Genomic DNA, 24,590 nt, shown 5'->3' on the forward strand with positions numbered 1-24,590 from the left:
CCGAGTCTGATGGCAACATGCCCTAAAACAGTCTTTAGTACGGTAACTGTCTGTTGCTGCACAGCAGAACATCAGCTGTGATGAAGACAGTATTTCCTGATAGTTGTTCTTTCAGTAGGAAGTGTCCTGCTAAAGGAAAATGGCTTGAGAACAACTTTGAGGTGTAGACCTGGGAGCCAAATTTTACAGATCTAAATCAAAGAGAATCACTTGAAACTCCAGCATGTGCTACAGCTAAACATGTGCAAAAAAAATCTCTTAACATCATTCCCTTAGAAAATTTACTGGATCCTAGTACCACATATACTGCAGCAGACCATTAGGAGTCTAAGTGCAGTCCATTCCTTGATGACATAGGGATGATATGGGGTGAAAAGGTGAAGCAATACACTGTTTAAAAGGTAGTTCTCATGTTATTCAGTGTGTAATCCATAACTGCTGCTTGGACAGGCAGTCTGGAGACCACACATAATTCCACATCACATTTATAATAGCTAAAAACAGTGTTGAAAACATCTGAACAAAACATATTTTTCTTCTTCCAAACTGCACTGTACAACATCTCTTCAACAGCCAACGTGTCAGCCTTGAGTCCAGTGCAATCATTTTCAGTTGGACAGAAAAAAGGGCTCAGAGGGACAGCATGGTTCTGTTCAGCAACAGTTCAGACTGGCAGGTGATGTTGAGAAGTTCAGGCGAGAAATGACAACTAGGTGCTGTAGAAAACGAACACAGCTAATGTGAGACTGCTCTTTAAAGAAACTCAGTGTCAACTCACTATTAACAAGATGAATAATTAACCTGTGTCTTGTACCTCCAAGTTGAGTTCCTTTCACTGCTGACATTTCCTTTGACTCAAACTGAATGTTCTTAATGTACCCTTCACCGGTGGAGCCAGGGCCTGCAGATGACTAGTTTGAATTCTTGGTATTCCAAGAGAGCTCGTACTAAGGGGGAGAAGATACCTGATTCAGGAGAGGCAATGACTGCAGGTGAAAACGGCAATGACTTAAAGTCAAAGCTTAATGTGCTCTACTCTCCACTCAGTAGGTGTGAATCATCTACCACCCCGAGTGTTGTGATTGGAAGGAAAACAAAGTGAAGTAAAACCTTCGAGTGATAAACTGTATATATTACTCAACTGTCGGGAGAGAAACAAGCTTGTAATGTTATGCAGTTTATTTTCATAAGCCTGGAAAACTTGTACAACTGTGAACCAGTTTTAGAACCTGCAGAAAAGGGTTGTCATTAAACGCTTTTACCTTTAGCAATAAACAATTTGTGATTGAAACTTTCAGGCATCTTATCCAATATGTCCCTTATTTCAGTCTCTGCACATTTGTCCAGAGGACAGTAGGAAAACCATGATGTACACCTGCCACCTAGTGGTTAAAATGAGTACAACAGAAATCAAAAGCCAGTGTGTTGAGATTTCCACAAACTTCATTTCACTGGATATAGATTTAGATCTTGTATTAAAACTGTGGATCTGAAAAAAAGAAAACAAAACATTTCACACAGAAGATCAAGTTTAAGCCTGGAAATTTGTAGCCATGTTGTCACATCAAGCAAAGGCCAATTTTAGATTAGACATCTAGCATCAATGCCTAAAATGAAATGAAGCTGCAGACTTTATTTGGAGCTTTTACTGCTTTCTTCAGGTGTTCTTAGGAGGAAAAAAAGAACAAAAAACAAACATCCAGCCAAAGTTCTTGCAGATGAGCAGTGAAATGAGAACAGTGATATGAACAAAATAATCACAATGTTTACTTATTTATTGAACAAAGTTAAAACACATTTAACTCTAAAACTGACCCTAAACACATAATTCCTTTATGCATTGTAGGTTATTATGGATTATATGTAAAGTGGTGAAATGACATTTTCTTAACTAGCAATACACTGATATACAAGAGCCATTGTTCTGTTATTGCAAATACATTCTCATAAATATAGTAAACAATACTGGCCCTACATATCATCTTATAAAGCACACATATAGTCTATCTTGTTGGGTTTTAAAGCCTCCCTCTATTGAGATTATTCTCTGTTTCTCAATAATAAATTTGAATTCAGTTTATTACCCAGCAACAAGCTCAATACCTTTTTGCTTGCAGTATTTCTTGTGAAATGTATTAATCAAAATTCCAATATACCACCCAACCGGAAGCGTTCCTGCATTATGAAACTTGTCTGGCTGACAAAAGCAAAACGCAAACGTTTAAGTGTGTGTGGCCGCTGATGCAACAGAATCCCTCAACCTGCAATCCTCCTCTGACAAACTCTGTCCCTCCACAAGAACACCAAGATGCGACTGGCTGGATTACAATGTCACATTAAGACCTGTTACAATATGACATTCAGCAAAGGCTTCACTGTTTTTTACCTCAACAAAATGTCTTACAGCAGTTAAGACAGTTAACAGTTTAAATAATTACATCCACCAAATTTGTATTTATGAAGTTATTTCGTTTTATTTCAGTTATAATTAAACAAACAAAGGCATGTTGAGAACATCAAGTCGGTAACAGCTTATTTCATTTATTTTTAGATAAAGGGAGTCTCTAAACCAAAAAGAAAGAAAATATTGATGAAGTCTGAAAAAGTTAATTTCCAACAAGATTTAGAGTTACAACAATAAAAAACATCCTTTATCAATACTATTAAAAGGGAAATAATTACTTTGTCCAATAGTTTCAACTCAAAATACTACTACTAAAAACTACTTACGACAAGATACCGACATGATTGAGGGTTTGGTTTGAGTTTGGCTGAAAGAGTCATCAATTTTTGAGAAATTTAAAGAAAACAACATTGTTATGTTCAGTCAAAAAAAAAAGCATCTTAATAAAATCTGAGCAACAAAATGTAATAAAACTTACTTTTCAAATGCTATTTTTGCCATAGCATCCCAATAATTCAGTAGAATTCCAATGTCGTAACTTGTAAGATGTGGTATTTTAAATAGTATGAGCTATTTTAAAAATATTAACTTCTGATTCTGTCTTTTTAAAACAGGAGTAAAGTCTCTTCATGCTTACCAGCATTGAAACTCTTTAACCCAGGTTATAAAAGGACACTTGTTGAGCTAAAAACGTCCCATCCCACAGTTACTTCTTCCATCTTCTGCCTAGGAAAAAAACAACAATGAAATCAGATAAAAAGAAATGAATTATGCCACCACAACCTAAAAGCTTCTATTTTCTATTTTTCTCCCACGGAGAGGCGACTCAGATGGCCCCTGTGCACAATAGGTGTCAACACATTGTGTCAGGACAGGCCTGCTGTGCCACTGCAACAGCAACCTGGGTAATAGTGCAACTCATCACTGCCACCTCCGCAAGGATCCTCAAGAAACAGAGACACTTTGGATATCAGAACATTTTAATTCATCCAAAGATTACAACAGCAGCAAAAAAAAACAAACACAACCAACTATACCAATTTTTAACTGGAGAGGGATTTGATGCTTTCCAGAATTTAAAGCTGCACATTTCTAAATAGTGTTCTCATTAAGAAGTTGAAGTAAATTGGAAAGTTTTTTCTAAGCCACAAAAAAGTACCCACTTATAAGTTGATTTAATTTGCATCATGAATTGCAATTATAACATTTCTAAATTGAAAAACAAAAAAAAAACTGTTGAAGCAGCTCCTTTGACAAACACTTCTACATTGTTAAGGACTTTATTACCTTCCTAAAATAATAGTCCAAGTCATTTTTAGCCAAAAGTGATTTTTTTTTTGACTGTCTGGTCATTATTTTAGGAAGATGAGGATTTACAAAAAACAATTGGCTGTAAAATAAACAGAAACGGTAAACCACAGATAGTACATCCATTTAAAAAGAATTTTCAGCTCCTATAAATTTGAGAAAATGTGGAGATTAAGGATCCTACTATAAAGTAAAATAGCTGAATATTCCCATAAAGTTTTGGGAATGGCACCTCGAAGTTCTAAAGAAAACAAAAGGAACTGGAGGCACACTGGCTCACTTCAGAGTCTTGAGGATGTTACACAATTCATCCTTCAGTTTTACTTCTCTGGTAAAAAGAGAATATTTAACTCCTACAGACCTTTAGAGACGAAGACGTTCCAGTTCAATTCTGCAGAGCCGAGCCTTTGAATCTTCACAGGATTTTTCCTTTCGCTTCCTGACTCCAGACACCATAAAAACAGGAAGAAATCAGGCTGAATAGATTAAAAGGTGTTCCAAGAAAATTGTAAAGTTAATAAAAAAAAATAAATAAATAAAATTAGTTTAGCTCGGTGTAACATATTAAAATTATTTTTAAAAGAAATGTCAAAACAGATTTCAAATACATTTGTAAATAAGATCCCTGTTCAAAATGTATATAAAGAGGATCATTATATTTATATGCTTTTCTTTTGCATAGTTTACATTAATTCTATGTGAAATGAGAAAAAAAGTGCCTGAGGCTACAGAGTGAGAAACCCATTATTCTAAGTGCTTTACAGCAAAAGAAGAAAATAAATTGTGCAAATTGTTTCAAGTTAAACATTTGAAGATACCGAAGAGTAAAAACACTTAAGAGTTTCTCCTGAGAGGGGAAAAGAAAAATCCCTTTCCTTAAACCTCTGGGGGAAGCGCACAGCAGCACTTTGAAGCTTCAGTCTGACAAAAACAGCTTACCATAAAACACTAGCAAGTGAAGGGAAAAAAGGCTTTCTGTAATGGATGCTTAGGCCCACAGAGAGCCCTGATCTCGACAATAATAAATCAGGCTTGGATTAGACAAGACAGAAGCAAGAGATGCTAACAAAGCACAACTGAGCAACCATTCTTTGTAAGTACTAAAGTTTTGAAATTCTGCAGATTAATCAATCACGTGAATAAATTATGACAAACCTTATCAAAGAAACATGTTTAAACTAATTATTTATATATCCTTTGGGGTTTTTTTATGGATGTGGGTGTAGTCAGATGGCCCCAGCGCACATTTTGTCTCCTCATATCGGATCGGATTGGGATGCTGATGCCACTGCAGCAAACACCCCAACTGATTAGTGCAACTCATCACTCTCACACCCACCATCGCGTTGATTTGATCTTGTACTAAGGACAATTTGAAATCATTTTGTTTGTACCTTGAACTCCAATTTAAACCGACGGGACGCCTCCTCCATTCAGCGCAAACCGCCGTGAATGGTACGTAACACTTTTCTTAATCCCGAGGCACGTTTCTTGTAATCAGTAGCATCTGTGAACAAAGAAAACAAGATGGTCAGCTAATGACAATGAACAGAGTCGAAGGGTTCAATAATTAATATCCCACAACGAAGTCTAATTAGGGAGGTAAAATATCCGCTGAATTAATAAGCCATAAAGTTACTAAAGATCATAAAACACTAGGTAGCCGAATTAGCTTAAGTGCTATCAATCTAATGAAGGCAGCATCAAACAGTTCTTTCCCAAAACCTACGAAGGTTTAACTTAAGATATATGCATTATGTTGAATCGACAAGTTTATTAACGTGATACTGCAACTTCGAAGCTTAAAAAACGGGAAGTTTACCTGCTTTGTCAGTACAGCGTGCCTCTTTCATTTTAAACCACATGGCTAATCGGTTCAAACCAGCTCGAGCTTTCTTCGCCTTTCTCTACAAAGCGGCTGGCAAACAACTTTTAGATGAATTACCGCCACCTAGCGGAAATAAGCCTGAATCAAAAGGAGTTTTAACCATGCACCCATTGCATTAACATTAATAATGTTCGCTTTCTCAAAAAACCAGGCACATATTTGAAGACGGATTGCCTTAAATCATCCAACTACAAACCGCTCACCATGTTGTGTTTTGTTCTTTTATCAAAGTCTCACTAAAATCCCGCTGGTTGGCGGTTTTGCTCGCGAGACTACGCAATTTTTCGGTTTCTTTGATCACCTAACTTTTTATATTGCAACTACATAAAATTTCGTGAAACTTTTCAATAAACGGACTTTACCCACAATTATCTTATTATACATATTGTCTTACAATATGCAACATTTTGTGCAACATTATATTTTCTCCAATTCAATATCAATATATTCTACCATTTGAAACTGCATCAAATTATAATCTATTTAAATCTTCTTGGAACCAACATATGAATATGTTAATCTTCTTTAAATATGTATAGAATTTTACTGGGTCGAATGATATCTATTTCCAGCTAAATAAATAAATAAATAAATAAATAAATAATCCAAGAACTTTTAAAATATTTGCCGCTTTTATTCTCTCTCTTACTAAGCAAGAATGGAAACATTACGTACTTCTCAAATGAAGAAATATGTCTGAAAATTTCACCCTAAAAAATAGAAAACGTTTTCATTTGCATCAGTTCAATTTGCTGGAGGGCTGAATTTGAACCTAATGCAGTTTGAGGCAACGCAAAATTATTCTGCTAAATTCAGTGTAACTTTACTTCTGCTTTTTATACTTTGTTTTACATTATATCAGAGATCAACAATCCATATAATGTAACTAGTTTGTTTTTTTCCCTTTTACACTGGTTTACTAGATATACATTTTATAAACCAGAAAAATCTACCTGACTTGTGGAAAAATGACAATTTGTTGAGTTGAATGCAAATTGAAAAAAAAAGTTAATATTTGCCCTTGTTAAAATGCCATACTTTGAAATTATAGCTGATCATGTTCTCTCTTCATTTCTGAAGAAATAAACCTAATGTAAAAAAAAAAGTAGTAGAAAAACTGAAAAGATGAGTGAGTCAAATGTTTCACTGAAATGCAAATGCCATTTTATATTAAAAGATAGCAAAGGAATAATTCACTATATCACACAACACAGCTTGTTAGTACTGCCAGGGAAATACATATACAGTCTTTTCATATTTACACATAAATGACAACCCAAAACAAAAAAAAAAATCATAAATACCTCTGTTAACTTTACAACAACTATATGTGACCAGTATTTCATAAGATAAAAGAGCACTATTAAATAACTGGCACCTTCCCTATCATTTACAAAGCTTAAAAACACAGTGGTTAAAATAATCCAGCAAAAACAGCAACAACAACAAAAAAAAAAAGTTTTCTCTCCAGTGAGTAAAATTAATACAAGTCTAAAAACGGTCATGAAATCCCTTTGTACAAAAGACTTTACAAATCCATTAACACAATATAAACAGAAACATTTGCTTCAATCCACATGGTAAAATCTGTACAGTTTCTAGCATTTCCTGCAGCAGAGTTGGAGAGACTGTGAGCCGGGATAACTTAATACTGGGTCGTCACGATGCGCCAAAGGCTCCTACTGTCAACTAATCCTCAGAGACTGTAGTTTTGTAGCTGCCAAGACCCTCTTCCATTGGCCTCAGTGCTAAGTCTAGCAGCGAATCAGCAAGTTGCTGAGCTAGTAGCAGATACTTCAAAATACACGTCTCTATTATGTCTAAAAGATATATTTGTCTGTATAGTGATATAGGATTATGTACTGCATTTAAACAGCAAGGACTGCAGTCTAACGTTAAAGCAATACCCAAAAACTGCTTGGTAGAGAAATGAGAATCCTCACTGAGGTGGTGGGACTTTCACGCTGTACCGTTTGTTGATGGCTGCTTTAAGAATGCAAACTGATAAACTCAGGTTGTCTTTTAACAAAGCAGCATTTCACCAAGAAAATACTTTTGTGCCAGATTTCTGATCCACTTGCATCTAAAATGTAAGGCAAGAATGCAGAAAGCCAAATCGAACTGTGATCGAGTTGCTAGAAAGAGCTTTAATATGATCATTTCCATACAGACATGGGAATACTGTGTAAAAACCAATGTATAATACATTTAAAAATGGGAACATAAATAAACAGAATTCTGAGGAGTTTTGTTTTATCCATACTGAATTAGTTAATATTAAAGAACTTTACATTCTAAAAGTAAGTGCTACTAAAAGGTAATATTTAACCGTATTGAAAACCTCAGCAAAAAATATTGCTCTTTTTTGGGGGAAGAGCAAATAATGATGTGCTGAATGAGAATGACGAAGCTGTATTCAGATGTTTGCGTCTATGTGAAAGGCTATGTGAACGTCATCAACATTCTAATTAATACGATATTAAATATAAAACTGAAGGAGAAAGATTAAAGTGTTTCACACTCAGGATTTTGCATCCCAGAAGCTTGTTTTTCTATGTTCAAGGAAAAAAAAAAAACATGCTCTGAAATATAAACTAAAAGACTTTCAGCGACGTTAGCAGAAAATGCAAAGACCGTCTGAGAGTAGATCACGTTTTTCCTGTTTGAAGGCTTTATGAGAATCAGGAGAAAACATCTGGAGTGAGGTTTCTAACCTGCAACAGCGAGTTTGTAAAGTAAGCGCAAAAAAAAAAAAAAGAAAAACTGCCCAAGAGTTTTCATGAATCTCAAATGCAAGTGAAGGCGGAGAGGGAAGCGCGGAGACCGTGTGAAGTCTCACCCTTTGGCACCGTCATAAAACAAAAGTCCTGCTGCACAAACTGCTCACACAACACTCATCAAAAACCCACTCAAGTAAAAAAAGAAAAGGTTTATAAATAGAGTTCATATAGACATGACTGGCATCCGAGTGAGAACTGTTGTTGAATGAAATATGTAGCTTTAGCTTTGTCCTAAAAATAGTTCCAAAAAGTAGACGTGAGGTACACAGAGTTTGTCTTGTCGACATTCCGTCCTTTAAATCGGCTCCAGGTAGTTTTAGTGTCTCTGTTTACATCCTCCCAGGAGTCTTTTGCTTTCTTACACCGGCATGCTCCTTTAGTTTATCACTCTGCCTGGTGGAAGTGGCACTGGGAGTTCTGCTGTGCGGTGTGTACGTGTTTAACCAGGACGGAGCTCCAGTTTCAAAGACAAAAGTTGTTTGTTGTGTCTAACTGGGTTCATGTGAACTACTACTTTACATTTGCTTCAGTTAATCTTTGAATCTGTATCAGCTTTGAACACAGGTGTCTGCATATGTGTGTGTGTGTGTGTTATGTGATGAATAGTTGAGATGAAGCGCGGAGGGAATTTCTCTCACACTTCGCTCTCGGTGGAGGGTTTGCGTATGGAGGCCCAGCCGGTGTCGGGCAGGCTGTGCTGGGCGTGGCGCTGCGGGGTGATGGCTGAGGGGGTCAGTGTGGTTATGGAGGAGCACTCAGACGCCTCCTCCTGGAGGAGCTGCTCTGTCTCGCCATCGTCGAGTGAAGCGCTGCTGGTCTGCAGGGACACTGTGTCCGTGCGCATGCAGGTGTGCAGGCCGCCTCGGGACGGCTTGATCTGTTTCAGGTCGTCCCAGTAAAGCTCCTCACTGGACAGGAGGCACACACCCTCCACTATGCGGATCTTCTCCTTCGTGTAGCCTCCATCCACTCCACCCTGGATGAGGAGACAAACTGTTGATCAAACTGGTTGCCATAGTGCCTTCAAAGAAGCATCATGCCCTTATATTTATGCAGGATATTTCAGGATGATAGGCACATAGTCAAGAAGTAAAAAAGAAATGATGGGTTTTCATTTTGATATACATATATTTTTTTCAGTTTTTCTGTTATTTAAATGTGCAACATTATGAAATGCGTAGCAATACTACTAATTTTACTAGTAGGATTAATCAAAACGCATGCAGTTTATCACTCTAATACAAAATCTAAGTCAGAACTAATTGCTTAAAGCTGCAGTATGTAACCTTTATAAAAAAGGTTTTTTTTTTTTTGTTAAACATATTTGTTACAACTTTCATCATGTCATGACAGTATAATATTAGACAGATAGAAGCGCCTCCACCTCCTCAATGTGCCACTATTCCAGTCTGAAGAAATATGCTGCTTCTGGTCAAAACAATCAGAACCAGGAGGAAGGTCTGAGTGCTCTCAGTCAGACCTGTGAATTATTTGCTAGAAGTGCTAATGGCAGAGAAACCACTGCTGCAGGAATTTTTTTTTTTTATCTGCCAACATCAATGGTCATGCGTACTAGCATTAGCAGCGCTAATACCTTTCTCCTGGCTCTGATTGGTTGTTTATAGTTAGTACTGGGAGAAACCACAGAAGCATGATTTTGTCTCATACCATACTGTCATGACATAGTGACAGTTTCAACAAATGACAAAATATATCTTTTATAAAAATTATATACTGCAGCTTGAAGGAGGCTATTTTCGTGGTAATGATGCTTGCCCTTCTGTTAGTTTTTACCTTTCAGAGTAAGATGCTATGTTTAATCTGTGGATTTTGGAACTGGACAATCGAAACTTAGCAAGGAGATCTTGAGGAGATTGTTTTGCATGCTTCAGATAGTCATGCTTTGACTGAATTGTCAAAATTCACTATTAAGTGAATTTAATAGTGAATTAAATTCACTATTCATTTATACACTTTTAAGCTTAGAAAACTGCACAAAATAGGTGTTAGCAATCTTTGGATAGTGGTTTTCATGCAGTAATAAACTAAGGTAAAGAAAAACAATCTAAAACCACTGGGACACCACTCCTTCATGCTGTGCAGCTACCTCTCCTTGGGACAAGTGGGTCAAAAGATAAAGGGGGAGAGAGAGTTGTAGGGATGAGAGAGCTGCAGCGATGAAGAAAAAATGGGGAGAAGATGAGCACTAGTGTCTGTGGGCTGTAAAAAAACAACAAGCTGCAACATTCAGAGAGAAGAATCTGAACAGGAACATTAACGCTATCCCCAAAAATGTATTAGTCATCCTTACAATGACTCTGCTGTTAGCATGCCCTTTACCTCTTTCTTATATCGAAGCTGGTTGTATATCGGAGGCTTCTGCGATGTTTCGATCTTGACCTCTTGTGTGGATGTTCGGTAGGAGGGGTTACTGTAGGTCAGATTGCTCACACCGGGTTCAGCAAATTTAGACTTTTTGTGTCTGTTAGTCAAGAAAAATAATTGTCAAGAGTCAAAATTATATTTAGTTTACGTAAGTGTATGCCTGGGTTGAGCAATAAGTTAGATACTGACCTGTAAATGATAAAAGCACCAATCAGGATCAGAATCGCCAGGATGGTGAGAACCCCACCAATCACATAGCTGATATGAAGTCCTTCTCCTACATGTCAGCAAATAGAAAATGCAAACATTTCACATTAGCACTGAGGCATTTTATTGTTTAGCTACAAATTAAGTGATTTGCCCTTTTTGTAATTTATAATGAAATAAGAATGACAGAATACATTTTCTACACCACAAATTAGCAGATTTTCTCAGTTAAATATTTGTTTTTCTTTGCAGCTTGCAACATTTGTGTCAAAGAAAATTCTAAGGGATTTTTGGAAAACATTAAAAAGACAAGCAAATAAATTAGATTAGAAAGAAACAATTATCATAATGCTATAACCAGCACTGTGTTTCTGTGTAGGAAATATAAAAAACTGTTTGAACTTTTTAAAAATATATATTTAGTATCACTGACAGAAAAACACAAATATGATTTTTAGTTTATAGCCAGTCTGCAAAGATCAAAAGTATGTTTTGTTGTGTTCTCACCATGAGGAGCTGTCACCACTGTGTTCAAGCAGCCTCCAGCGTTTAAATCCTTGTCAGTGCAGCTGAGGAGAATAAGAAGAAAGCCCAGCTTGTCATAATCTTGTCTCGTCACAAAAAAGGGTAATGAAGACATCTGTGGTGGTTTTTCTTTGGAAACCTTTCACAACTGTGTTTCAGCTTTGTAACTTTTATTACATCCTTAATGGGATAGTGACAATTCCCCAAGCACTTAAAAAAAAAAAGAAGCAGCTTGAAACCACTAAGCAGCTCTTTTAGACTCAGACCAGTGATAGCTCTTTTCTATACATCAGAACATTCAGTGAAAGCCGTGTGGACCAGACGCTGCTCTTATCAATTCATTTCTCCTAAACTTAATTATATAGCTCCCATGGCCAACTAATGTAATTTCAAAGCTCTTTAAAGGAGAAACTGGTTCAATTAGCATCAATATGCAATACAGTCAAATTGATGCAACTGAATCCAGAGCTAATATGATTTGGTTTTTACAATTATATATGCTATGATGGCATCCTTACTGTTCTATCTTTCAGAGCATTCTGTAGAAAGTCATCATTTTCAAACAAACAGACGTACTTGGCAAGCGAGGGTCCCCTGTGTGGCGGGTCTGTCGGTCTGTTGGGAATCTTTTTGGGAACAGGAGTGCTGCTGGCATCTTTGGAGGGAGAAGTGGGGATGTAACCTGCAACTGAAGCAACAAATCCACATAAGAATGTGAGTATGCAGAAACACACTGTCTGCATGTCTATTTAGACTTCTTGTCATGTCTATTTAATACACAAAACCTGCATTTTGAACCGTTTGCACCTTTTTATGAGGATTGGCCAAAAATACCTTTCTGTCAAAACGTTATGAACATGGCTAAGGCCTTTTACCTAAAGAAAATTAAGTTATAACATAATACATTTGTTTATTTATGGTGAGGACTTGAAGCACTACGTCATATTGTTTGGTGTAATCCAAACAATGTTTCAAACAGCAGTATGAGGAACTTGTCCATCAAATTCTAAATATTAATTCCTATTGTTGCTTCTTTGTCTACAGTCAATACAATTTGCTTCAAAAAAGGTCTGTCAAATGTTGAGGTAGTCTTTCTACTGCTATTTTCCAGGATCTTAACATGTTCATATCAAAACATTCCATGTTTTTTATGACTCAGGTTTAAAGTCAGCTCTTCCCTTTTCTTGACATTTTTAAAGTAACAATGCAAAACATTAGGAATCAAGACTATAAGATGGAAGGAGACTTTTAAATAGTGAGACACAGAATAAAGGCTGAGAGTCTATTCTCTTCATTCTTCTTTCTGAATATATACTTTCCATGTTGCTATGACGATGGCTAAATTAATCAATTTACTATAATGTCTTGGACTTTGCCTGGTTGTTCCATTCCTACAGCTGGATCTTTGGAAAATACTTATTTTTTAAATTGAATAAAAGAACAGTGAATACTTAAAATCAGTGCTGAAGTTTTAAAGAAGCACTGAAAATAGTTGTAATTAATAATTAATAGCTGTCTTGTGTTTTTGCTGTCCAAAATTATGGATAAGAAAATCCAAAAAAACAGTATTATGAACTGGTGACTGTTTAGCTGAGGTCTCTATAAAATGGTAACAGTGAACACTAACCAGTAGAACAGGGTCGCCCATCTGGTTCATCTGGGCAAACGCAAACAAAACTGCTGGTCTTAGCGAAGCAGAGGTGAGAGCAGCCTCCATTATTTATTCCACACAGGTTAGTACCTAATGGTCAGGAAGGAAAACAAGATTTTATGAACACTATCTAAACCAAACAGTTTTTTTCTGACTTTATTTAATAGGTCTAATAATTAATCTGATATCATTAGCAGGCTTCAGCGTAATCTTTTTACAGATTTATAAAATAGGCTACAAACAAAGCTCAAACACCAGCGCAATGCATAACGTTCACTTTCTCCCTACCATGTCCCACTGTCTTAAAGGAGCAATGATGAAGAGGCATGAAAGAATTTGACTTTATTAAAAAACAAAGAAGTGTTGTTTTTGACCAGTAGATGGCACTCCATTCCTATTATAGTTTCTGCTGCTTCACTACTTTAAACAAACCAATTGAGTGGAAAGCGGGCTTTGGTGTATCCCTCCGAATCAGGAGAAATGCCTTACCTGTCTGTCTGTGTGGCGATACCACTATAATGTCCATCAGGCCCTCCACATTGGCCAGCACAGTTTCCTTATTGCGGCCAGTGTGTTTATCCACTCGCTGGATGGACTTAGTCTGCCAGTCCGTCCAGTAGATCCAGCGGTCTTGCTGCGAGAGTCGGGAGAAAGGAGTTAGAGGGGAGGACACCGGCTTCGACTGGGGAAACGGGGGAGAAGAAAAGAGGAGGAAAAACACAGACAAGGAGCAAGGGGGGTGAGAGGAAGAAAGGGAAGGTAAAAGGGGGGGGGAGAGAGAGGAGGAAGAAAAATGAGTGGAAGGAAAGTAGACGAAATGGTTAAGTTGAATGAGTTCGATATGAGGACGGAGAGGCAACAATGAGAATCACACGGTGAGCCAATGAGTCAAAGAGAGCAGGTGAGTGGAGGAGGCAGCCACGAGGGAGGGTCAGCCCTGTGATTCACAGCCAGGCTGAGGGTTAAGGCATCTACCTGTGTAAGGGCAAAAGGGTGCGACACGGGACTAACGAGGACCTGACGCAGCTTTCCGTTCAAGTCCGAACTCTCGATCCTGTCCAAGTGGGCGTCCACCCAGTAGATCCTGGGAAGAAAATCAAAGAGTCATTAGGAACAACATGGTTCACTTCTGCCATGTAAGCAAATACCTGGTACAAAAACAAACTAAAACCCAGTTACACTGCATGACCAAACGTGTTCATACACTATAAATGTTATGAACACTATCTAAACCAAACAGTTTTTTTCTGACTTTATTTATTAGGTCTAATCATTAATCTGATATCATTAGCAGGCTTCAGAATCATCTTTTTACAGATTTATAAAATAGGCTACATACAAAGCTCAAACACCAGCGCAATGCACAATGTTCACTTTCTCCCTACCATATTTCCAGTGTTGGGTAAGTTACTTTAAAAATGTAATCCGTTACAGTTACAAGTTACCTTGTTTAAAATGTAATTGTAGTGTAACTTTTTCGATTACTTTTAAAAAGTAATGTAACTAATTACTTTTGATTACTTTTTGATTACTTTAAGATTTTAATGAGTATTGACCCATGTTCAACATTTTATTTTTCTTAGTGCACTGCAGGTTAGTGCACCGCCACAGGCAGTGCAATAATATGATTCTGCATTATCTGGTTCTCTCAGGTTAGGGAACTGCATAGCAAGGCAGTTTATTAGCATTAGCCTTTTAGCTTAAATAAGATATTACCTATTTTTCTGACTTAATAGCCATGTTTAGTATACTGAATGGACTAAGTAAATTATAGAGAACATTCTGATGATACCCCACATGCTGCTGAAAGTATTTAGGCTTACATTAGCATTTTGGCTAATTTCAGTTTATAGACTCATTTTAACAGACTGAATGGTGCACGTCCAGCTTACTTAACATACTTGTGACTTTCCACAAGCTAATGACTACTATTCAGCTAAGCTTAGCATTGATGCTAATTTTTAGCATCAAACGCTTCGTTTATCAGTGAGCTGCAATTACCTCTAAATGTTTCCTCAGGTTTGACATAGATTGCTTTGACGTGGACAAGTTCTTGATAGCTGGCAAACACTTATTGCACTGCACGGTTAAATTTGAACCATTTTCACAGATGTAAATGTAAAGCAGTGCATAAATGTTACAGAAGAGGGTACTATTGTTTTCTGTAATTGCTGGTATTACCACAATTCCGAGATGTTTGTCCTGCCGGGGACACCGTAGGTGCAGGGGTTTTTGTATGAGCTGCTGTATTTCTTACAGTGTGTTTACTGCCTGTAAGGTAAGCAGCAACTCCGCTAACCGATGTAAAATATACATTGCGTTGGTATGCCGATCTTTTTTTCTGTTTGTTCAGTGTGCCAGTTGGCTGCAGATTGCATCTTGTTTTGCACCGAACACACCCCACTTTCACGAAAAGAAACACAACGCAGAGCCCATAAGGTGTCTTCCACCAGCTGCAGGTCTGAAGAGGGAGAGCCTGGGTTACATAAATAAAATGCTCCTTATATTTCCAGTGCTGGAAGGTTGTCATTTTTGAAGCGCTTCTTGAGCTGAAATGGAACCGTCCGCTCGCTTGCTGTTCCTCCAGGAGGGTCCGCCAGCACAGGATGGAACATCAGAGTGGCATTGCGGCTATGATAGAGACAAGGAGCCGTAGCGGGAAACGGCGATAAAGGGCGCAAAGCAATAAAAATATCATTACATATTTCGCAAAGGTTTTTGTTTATATTTTTTTTTAAAATGTAACTAAATTTGTAATTTTTAATATTTTCGGAAGTAACTGTAACTGGATTACATATTTTCTCAATGTAACTGTAACGAATTACAGTTACTCTTTTTTTGTAATTAAATTACGTAACGTCGTTACATGTAATCCGTTACTACCCAACACTGCATATTTCATTGTCTAAAAGGAGCAATGATGAAGAGGTAATTAGTATTATTTAACTAGCCTGTCAGTGCTCAAATGTTATGCTGATCAATGCAATGTGTCTGTTCAATTGACAAAACTATTTGCAGCAGCACAATAAGTTAATAGGTGAATCAGTAATGTGTGTGTCTTCAGTTTCATTTGCACACTAATAAATGTTCCTTCCAGCTGGGTGAGATTTAGTCTCCAATCAAATCATATAACCTAAAAGCTTATTGAATCACGACATCAATGAAATGAAAGTATTCCAGCTGTTTGTTTCAAACCTTCTTGTGTCGTAGTCTAGAGTAAGACCGTTGGGCCATCCCAGGTCCGTGTTGATTAGAACTTTTCGGTCAGAGCCATCAAGATGGGATCGCTCAATCTTCGCAATGTGCCCCCAATCCGTCCAGAAGAGAAACCTGCAGACACAAGGTAGAAACTTTATATTGACATAAAGTTACATTAACAAAAAAAAAACCAGTAGAAATATTATGCAGTAAACTGTTATTATTGTCATTTGTTTGTATTTTCTGTCTTCTGTAGCTCAGCATCAACAATAAGGCAGCTGTTTATTTCCACTTTGTAGACTACAATGATCTCCAGCAGTTTAAAGTTGAGATGAAGGACAGAAAATTTGACAGTGTGCTACTGCACGAGGTCAAAGTAAGTTATATTTCCTGGGGTGTGACCATTTTGTTTGCTTACTCACAATCATCACCTGACCATCTTGGAATGCAAATTCAATGCTCTTAAATAGTCAGTGACTGCCCCCTTCTGGCCAAATTATTTGCTACAAATGAATCTAAAAATAGTCCAACTCAGCTGCCATGTCAGACATTTGGCCCATTGAGGTGAGTGAACTTTCATCAGTCAAGGAAGTATGTCAGGATAGTACAGTATAAAATAAAAAATAAAGTTATTACTACGTTATTGTTGTGACATTTTTATAGCATTTTATCTGACTAAATATGTCTCTAAGTTGCGACTTTCATGTTGTTATAAATTTTGAAAGAAAACTCTTAGTTTACATATATGACAGTATAAGATGTATAAAAAAAGCAATGCTTAAGCATAATTTTTCTGACAACTGGTATCGTCGTATGCCATCAAAACATGTGATGGGATCACATGACAACATAGCAACGTTGGGGACAGGCAAGAAGTGCATTATGGCATTGTTATAAATGAACAAAAGCAGTTTAATATCAAAAGCATAGTTATGGCTAACAGGTGACCAGGTGAAACCTAAGCTTTTAATCTGAAAAGTCTCCACTCTCACCCTTTGCTTGGGAACACTGCAATGGCTCGTGGTTCATCCAAACTGTTGTTCACCAGGACTTTGCGGCAAGTCCCATCCAGGCGGGCTACCTCAATGGTGTTCCGCCCGGTATCAGTCCAATACATGTTCCTGGCCACCCAGTCCACAGCCAGTCCATCTGTGGTTTTCAGGCCCTGGCTGATAACCGTTTCCATGCCACTGCCATCCAGATTAGCCCTCCTACAGAAAAAAACAAAGTTATTGCCCGGGAACAGTAATGAGTAAATAAATCTCTTCTCGTTAAGCTACAGCAACATGGCTCACTTATCAGTTTGTTGTTAAATGAGCAGAAAAGTCATATAAATCAAAATTTAAAGTGAGATATAATCATTTTTCCAAACAGAATTAAGTGCATTTTTCACCTGATAACATCTAGAGTAACATCTGTGTAGTAAAGCTTTCCATCAACGCTGTCGTAGTCCAGTGAGATGACATTGTGCAGCTCAGGAACTGGCACGTGCACATCGGTGTGGTCGCTGGTGTCCAGGGAGATTCTGCGCACGCTGACGCGGTTGGAGAAGAGCAGATATGTCTCTGGGGAGTCCTCACAAGACCTGCCGTCTCCCTTAAGCTGGATGCCAGTAGGGCACGCACAGGAAGTGCCGTTAGGACGAGGGAGGCAGAGGTGTGTACACCCTCCATTCCTTAATGCGCATTTATTAAAACCTAAAAAAAAAAACAGCGAAAGACAGAAGGATAGAGAAACAAACAAATGTATAATGAATCAGATGTACAACATAACATGCATGCCTGCATCTTCTTATTTCAGTTTCCTACTAATCTACTTATGCAAATTACAAACTTTTCCAGACAGAAATATGTAAATCTTTTAGACCATTGTGAAAGTTTAGGTACAAAATTTGCTGAAAGATTTTGCATTTATAATAACAAAAACATAAGAAAATCTATATTGTTGCAGTTTAGTCAATAAAGTGTTTATTGTCTTATCTAAAAACATATAGATTTATTTGCATATTTTAATTTTTTTTTCCCACCAGGGGTCTTTTGTGGGCTGTAGTGTCCCTTATATGACAGTAGACTGACAGGAAAGGGGGAAGGAGAGAGGAGAAGACATGTAGCAAACGCCGGCCGGGTCCAGGAACCGAACCCGCAACGGCCGCATCGAGGACTCAAGGCCTCCAAACGTGGGTTGCGCTATCCCCTACGCCACCACAGCATGCCTTTATTTGCATATTTTTAATGTATTTCTAATATTGTATAAAAGGTTTTAAGTGATTAAATAAAAAATCTGCAACATTTTTATCTGATTACTTGTCAAAATAGTTGATTACTTAAATAATAGTGAGTTGCAGCTTTAGTTGGATGATCGATAAATAGATAAATAAGTAATTGTTGTTCAGATGGATAGGTAAAACAGATGGAGACGGAAATCCTTCCTCTGAGCAAAAATACACAAACCCTTCTAAAAATAGGAAATGAATCCACATCTCATCCTCAGTCTTACCAAGTGGTCTGTCTCTGTCCACAGCTTGGATGTCCATCAGGCCAGGCAGATTAGCTCTCACAGTAATGGTGTTGGCCCCGGTGTTCTTGTCGGCTCGCTGGATGCTGCGGCTCTGCCAGTCCGTCCAGTATATATGAGAGCCCAGAAGGGTCAAACCATAGGGGTGTTGGACGGGAGTCACAAGGGTGCGTCGATTTTGCCCATTCAGGTCAGCTGCCTCAATGCGCTGCAGTGAGATGACGGATTACCATTATGATATAATTATTTTCATCAAGACATCAGAAATGTGACCTGTGTGGCATAACCATTAAAATATATGATTTGTACAGAAGAGATCAATGCAGTTAACACTGACCTCAGTGTGAGCGTCGGCCCACAGTAACTGGGATCCAGCCGTGTCCACAGCCAGCCCGTTAGGCCAGCCCAGGTTGTTACTTATGAGGACCACACGGTCCGACCCATCCATAGCTGAGCGCTCTAGCTTGGCATGCTCTCCCCAGTCTGTCCAGTACATGTAACTGGAAAGCAAGTGGCAAAGAAAAAACAGAAAGTGAACATTGAAATCACAATCAGATTCCAACAGCAAGTGCAGAACAATCTAGCTGTCTCACCCCATCTCGTGGTAAAGAGCTATGGCTCGGGGACTGTCAAGGTTCTGCCACACAAGAACTTTTCTCATTGAGCCATCCAGGTTGGCTACTTCAATACGGTTGATTCCAGTGTCGGTCCAGTAAATCTTCCTGCCAACAGCGTCCAACGCCAGTCCATCTGTCGTCATCAAGCCTGTGGAGAGACAAAGGTGCAGTAACCACAACGAAATGGAGTGGAGTTACACTGTAATGTGTGCTTTCTGTATACCTGTAGATATGATGTCTTCATGGGCTGTTCCATTAATGTTGGCTCTGCTGATTTTCTTTAATGTGCTATCAGACCAGTAGACTTTACCTGCAACAGACAACACATAAAAAACTCACATTCTGCACCACTTAGTCTGATAATTAAGTTTTTAGAAAACATCGGAGGGCATACAAACCTTCTTTGGGGTCAACACCAATAGCAATAGTGTTTTTCATTGAGCTATTGACAGCCAGAACTACATCAGCAAAATATGGAATGTCAAGAGAAACCATCCTGATGTCCGTCCGCCGAGCAAAGATAAGGAAGCTACTCATTCCTGTACACACATGCATTACAGTTTTGTTATAAAAACAGGTGACACAGTTTTTTAAAGTCATAAATTCTGAAAAAAATTTACATTTATTAGACATTTTGTTGTTTTTATTTGCTTTCTTTTTACAAATATATTGTCTTATGTAAATATATATATATATATATTATTGCATACAATAGTTTATAAATTTATGAAACAGTGTTGGCCTGTTGCAATCAATCAATTAATCACATGATAAATTGCATTGGTCTCATCTAGCTCCTTTTTTGGTGTAAACGTATAAAAAAAGGTAATGAACATACATATTTTAATGCAATACTGAACCTATTTTTGTAGATCTATTATTTCTCCGTGAATATGCCAACTGAAGCTCCTCTTGTTATATCACCTGTTTAAATATTTTCAGAATGTAACCAGGAGGTTTTCTGTACCAGGTGTGCAGGTCTTCCCGTCGCTCTGTAGATTGATCCCTGTGGGACAGGAGCAGCTGGAAGCTTTGGGAGCAGGCGCTAGGAGACAGAGGTGGCTGCATCCTCCGTTATTCACTGCACACGGATTATTCTCTACACAAAGACACACAGACAGGCTCTGATCACCCAAAGACCTACTTGTAATGTATGCTCAACAGAAAAAGAATTAAACTGTGGCGATAACCCCAGAGTAACTTTAACCAAATCAAAGTGAGGCGAAAAAAGAAAATAGAATTTGCTATAATGTTAAGAGAGCTTATTAAAACAAAAGAATTGAGAACCTCCAAATAATTCGCCACAAAACTTTTTCTTAAAAAAATTTAATTTTTGCCCCAGGAAATAAACTAAGTGCCAATATGCAAAAAATAAATAAATAAAAAAATCCTTAATTTAGTGGGGAATACAAGCAATTTAAATAAATTTAAGAACTCACATGGGAAATTTTGCACTGGGATTGAAACTTGGAACATTTTTTAAAATATCTCACATATACTCTCTAAATCTAATTCTAACAGATTCCATAAAAAAAGTATTAATCATTAGCTGTAGCTCAGATGCCTAACAAATCCTGTAATACAGCTTCAATTTAGACTCTTTTCCAGCAATAGCTATTACAGAGGTAAAATAATAAAATCACTTAATGGCATCACATAAAGATTTGTCTACATGTCCAGATACACAGACTGACCCGTTTCCCGGTGCGGATGGAACATGTGAATATCCATAAGATTTTCCAGATTTTCAGCCAGCGTGTGGCGCTCCAGGCCAGTGAGTTTATCAGCACTCTGGATGCTCTTGGACAGCCAGTCAGTCCAGTACAGCTTGTCTTTGTGTACAGTGAGCCCGAAAGGGTGAGGCAGCTGACTGCCTATCAAAACCTAAAAACATAATACTGAGATTTAATTTCCCAAAACCGGCAAAATAAATTTGCAATAATGCTATTTCCTAGAAAAGTAAGAATATGTTACCTGTCTGTCAGAACCATCAAAGTTTCCATATTCAATAGTTTTCATGCCTGCGTCGGCCCAGTACAAGCGTTTGGTCTCGTAGTCGATGGCGAGTCCATTGGGCCACGTCAGATTGGACGAGATTATGACAATCCGATTGGAGGCATCCATTCCTGCACGCTCAATCTTTGGGTTGGCTCCCCAGTCGGTCCAGTACATGAAACTAACCAGACAACAAAACATTTAGTATGCACATGTAGTAGCCGAGCTAAAATAAAACATTTTATAACATGATTAATGTTTTTACCCTCCCGTTGGGTCGACCACAATGTCTCTGGGTCGGTCCAAGTTCTCCCAGATCAACACTGTCCGCATGCTGCCATCTGCATTGGAAACCTCGATGCGATCCGTACCTGGCATCAAAAGTAGAACAGTTATATTCTCATGCAATGCACCCATATACTACCTATTCTACATTATTACGTGAGAAATATTCTGCTACTTGAGGCATTTTACCAGCATCGGTCCAATAAAGTTTGTTGGTCACCCAGTCAATTGCCAAGCCTGCAGGGCTTTCCAGGCTGGTATCTACCACCACCTGAAAAAAGGGAAAAATAGAGTTTGATTTTTGTTGTTCTTCTTGGGGTGTTGCTACACATTTTTATATCAAAACTATATTCTTTCCCAGACACACTTTTTAGAATTCACATTCACTTTTATAGCCAATTTTTGTAGTGCTCATTAATAACTTTTGCTGAAAGACAAACAGACTGACATGTAAGTAGATGATGAACATATAATCATGTATACAGATTATACAGATGTCCAAATAGATGAGTGGGAGGTTGTATGAACAAATGAACGAATAAAAAAAATGGCTGACCAAACAGATCCACAGATCCTCCCTCTTCTTGTCCCACAGATTTAAAATCCAACAGCTTTAAATATATGTTTTCCTTCGGGTAAAATAAAATCTTGTGAATATATTGGGCTAATCGTCTAAGAAATGAAACCACTTGATGCTGTAATTTCATAACACCTCCAGCAGATGGAAGTATTGCATAAATTTAATAGAATCATCTTCTGCAGCTGCTCTCACTGACTGCATTGTTAAAAGGACAAGTCACATTTAGAGTTCAGTCAGACTGGAAATGTCACTGACCTCCTGGTTGGTACCATTCCACAGCGCTCTGTTAATGGAGTCTGTGGTGACGTCCGTCCAGTAAATGTAGCCATCTTTGTCATCCCAGTCCACCGCCACGGCGTTGCGCACGTCGGCCAGGGGAATGACATCATCGGACATGTCCTCGGTATCAAAGCTGATTCGTCGGATGTCCGTCCTTCGGGCAAAAAGCAGGAACTTGTCAAGACCTGATTAAAGACCAAAGGTCTTCTGTCAGTCCTCTAGGTTTAACAATGAGGTCAACAATAAAACAACAACAACAGCATTACCACAGAAACATCTAGCAGCTCTTAAAAGAAACATTTAATTAAATAAACTGATTAGCATCATAAATCACAACATAATTACAGAGGCATGATCTACATGAAAAGCTAGGGGCCATGTAAGAATATGACATAAGATGTTTCTCATACAACTTGTGAAATTAGCTAATAGAAAAAAAATAGTTGAATTAAAAGCTTATAAAAGTAAGATTTATTTCAGCAGTTATTAGACTACATTGAAATGTAAAATGCTTATCACATATTGAATAAGGTAGATATCTTATAATTTGCATGCTCATTTGTCCTCTAAAATTTCATTTCTTGAAGCAGCTCACACCTCAGCTCTCATGTTGATCCAATTATGTGACTGTTACAGGATTACCTCTTCTAATTCAGCTGCCCAGCATGGACTATTTTATTATAAAACTGTCAAGAAGCAGAGGCTGCAAAAGACGTAATCAAATATTTTACATCATTTGTCACCTTCTTAAGGATTATAATTTTTCTGGCTAATAAATCTGTCAATAACACAAATAAATTTTCTGTTTGATAAATGTAGGTTTTGGTGACCAAAACAGCTACTGGTAAAATTTGGCGATATGACTTGAAATTATCATATTTTGTTGTACTGTTGTGATGACTATTAAATTGACGATAGCCATTTATTACATCTTTTTTAGGCAACTGTGTGACTGTGAGTCACAGTAATTATAGCCCATAAATACAAATACTGCTCTTGAAAAACATTTCCACTTGTAATGTGCTTCTTTAAGACACCACTCACATAAAGAAGTGTGACTTAAACCATTGAACTGCTCACAGTAAATGCATTTTCAATCTTACTGGTATTTATTGATGCCATCAGGATCCCAGTAATTGTGGTAATTTGCTTTTGTACATATCATTTATTTTTAATATGGGACAGGTTTTCCTAATATTTAACTGTACTTCACTTAAAGTGTAGCTTCTTCAGCATTTTTAGTGTAAGATTATGCCGCTGTAATAAAAAATAGGAAGCAGAGGGAAATTGACTCACTGTCAGCACAGTTGTTGCTGTCCACCTTTTTGAAGCCAGTGGGACAGGCGCACGTGTAGGTCTTGTTGCTGGGGAGACACAGGTGGCTGCAGCCTCCATTGTTGGATCCACAGCGGTTTCTGCCACCTTCAGGACAAGAAGTCACACAGAGCTCATGTTACAGTTGTTTTGTGAAATTTGACAGAGGCCATATTTGCAAACCTTTCACTCTGTCCTCACAGTTTTCCATAGTATTCTAATTGATACAAATGAACTTGTAGTCAAAAATCAAATAGCATACTCTGCAACGCTTCCCTTGTGATGCACCTAAAGTACCATAACCAAAGAACTTAGAATGTCAGGTCCTTTTAGAATGAAGGTGTATGTCTGGATTTTACTGGAACGCCACACTGTCTGCCCTTTATTTGGTCTTTAAGCTCTACACCAACATGAGCTCAGATGACTGACAGAACATCATCTAAAACAAAAACACCAGTGCCTGACCTCCCTCTGGCATTGCGGAGGCAGCACACAGTTCATTTTAGAGTCAGACGGTAACAGTCCTGTTAACAGTACAAACATAAAAACTTTCTCTTGGCTGCATGTCAAGAGCAACATGGTTTGCTATCAAAGAATACAAGATTTTACTGTCATTTTAATAAAACCTTCGCAGCTCACCAGTTCACAACATAATCTAAT

The 24,590-nt window shown here is 37.8% G+C and overlaps 1 protein-coding gene, 1 long non-coding RNA gene and 2 other non-coding genes across 7 annotated transcripts in view; all 4 read right to left on the reverse strand.

The window, feature by feature from the left end:
* Positions 1 to 2,448: 2,448 nt before the first annotated feature.
* On the reverse strand, positions 2,449 to 5,822 carry LOC122820563. 2 transcript variants are annotated; one of them, XR_006368823.1, is made up of 5 exons: positions 5,804 to 5,822; positions 5,535 to 5,663; positions 5,107 to 5,219; positions 4,074 to 4,151; positions 2,449 to 3,130 (listed from the first exon to the last, which is right to left on the reverse strand). It is a non-coding gene; the product is annotated as an uncharacterized LOC122820563 (long non-coding RNA). The 2 variants fall into 2 exon arrangements; XR_006368821.1 differs by having other exon boundaries at positions 5,535 to 5,813.
* On the reverse strand, positions 3,225 to 3,336 carry LOC122825349. The gene has a single exon (XR_006369630.1). It is a non-coding gene; the product is annotated as a small nucleolar RNA SNORD67 (small nucleolar RNA).
* Positions 4,932 to 5,046, reverse strand: LOC122825342. Its single transcript, XR_006369629.1, has one exon. It is a non-coding gene; the product is annotated as a small nucleolar RNA SNORD67 (small nucleolar RNA).
* A 919-nt stretch (positions 5,823 to 6,741) lies between the features above and the next one.
* Positions 6,742 to 24,590, reverse strand: part of lrp4 (low density lipoprotein receptor-related protein 4) — a 113,230-nt gene continuing 95,381 nt past the window's right edge. Inside the window, exons 16-39 of one of the 3 annotated variants that reach the window (XM_044143326.1) lie at positions 23,913 to 24,038; positions 22,593 to 22,801; positions 21,947 to 22,028; positions 21,738 to 21,843; positions 21,452 to 21,653; positions 21,172 to 21,361; positions 20,445 to 20,576; positions 19,876 to 20,016; positions 19,701 to 19,787; positions 19,454 to 19,625; positions 19,198 to 19,360; positions 18,843 to 19,068; positions 17,740 to 18,043; positions 17,339 to 17,557; positions 16,344 to 16,478; positions 14,124 to 14,232; positions 13,638 to 13,830; positions 13,125 to 13,238; positions 12,074 to 12,185; positions 11,480 to 11,541; positions 10,955 to 11,042; positions 10,721 to 10,862; positions 10,488 to 10,549; positions 9,227 to 9,356 (exon numbers count right to left, since the gene is read on the reverse strand). In XM_044143326.1, coding sequence (XP_043999261.1) covers positions 10,508 to 10,549; positions 10,721 to 10,862; positions 10,955 to 11,042; positions 11,480 to 11,541; positions 12,074 to 12,185; positions 13,125 to 13,238; positions 13,638 to 13,830; positions 14,124 to 14,232; positions 16,344 to 16,478; positions 17,339 to 17,557; positions 17,740 to 18,043; positions 18,843 to 19,068; positions 19,198 to 19,360; positions 19,454 to 19,625; positions 19,701 to 19,787; positions 19,876 to 20,016; positions 20,445 to 20,576; positions 21,172 to 21,361; positions 21,452 to 21,653; positions 21,738 to 21,843; positions 21,947 to 22,028; positions 22,593 to 22,801; positions 23,913 to 24,038 — 3,356 coding nt within the window. In that variant the 3' untranslated portion in view covers positions 9,227 to 9,356; positions 10,488 to 10,507. Of the gene's footprint in view, positions 9,357 to 10,487; positions 10,550 to 10,720; positions 10,863 to 10,954; positions 11,043 to 11,479; positions 11,542 to 12,073; positions 12,186 to 13,124; positions 13,239 to 13,637; positions 13,831 to 14,123; positions 14,233 to 16,343; positions 16,479 to 17,338; positions 17,558 to 17,739; positions 18,044 to 18,842; positions 19,069 to 19,197; positions 19,361 to 19,453; positions 19,626 to 19,700; positions 19,788 to 19,875; positions 20,017 to 20,444; positions 20,577 to 21,171; positions 21,362 to 21,451; positions 21,654 to 21,737; positions 21,844 to 21,946; positions 22,029 to 22,592; positions 22,802 to 23,912; positions 24,039 to 24,590 lie in introns of all 3 variants that reach the window. The other 2 variants (XM_044143317.1, XM_044143309.1) reach the window with 2 other exon arrangements.

Source organism: Gambusia affinis, linkage group LG02 (assembly GCF_019740435.1).
Source record: "Gambusia affinis linkage group LG02, SWU_Gaff_1.0, whole genome shotgun sequence".
Lineage (NCBI taxonomy): Eukaryota > Metazoa > Chordata > Actinopteri > Cyprinodontiformes > Poeciliidae > Gambusia > Gambusia affinis.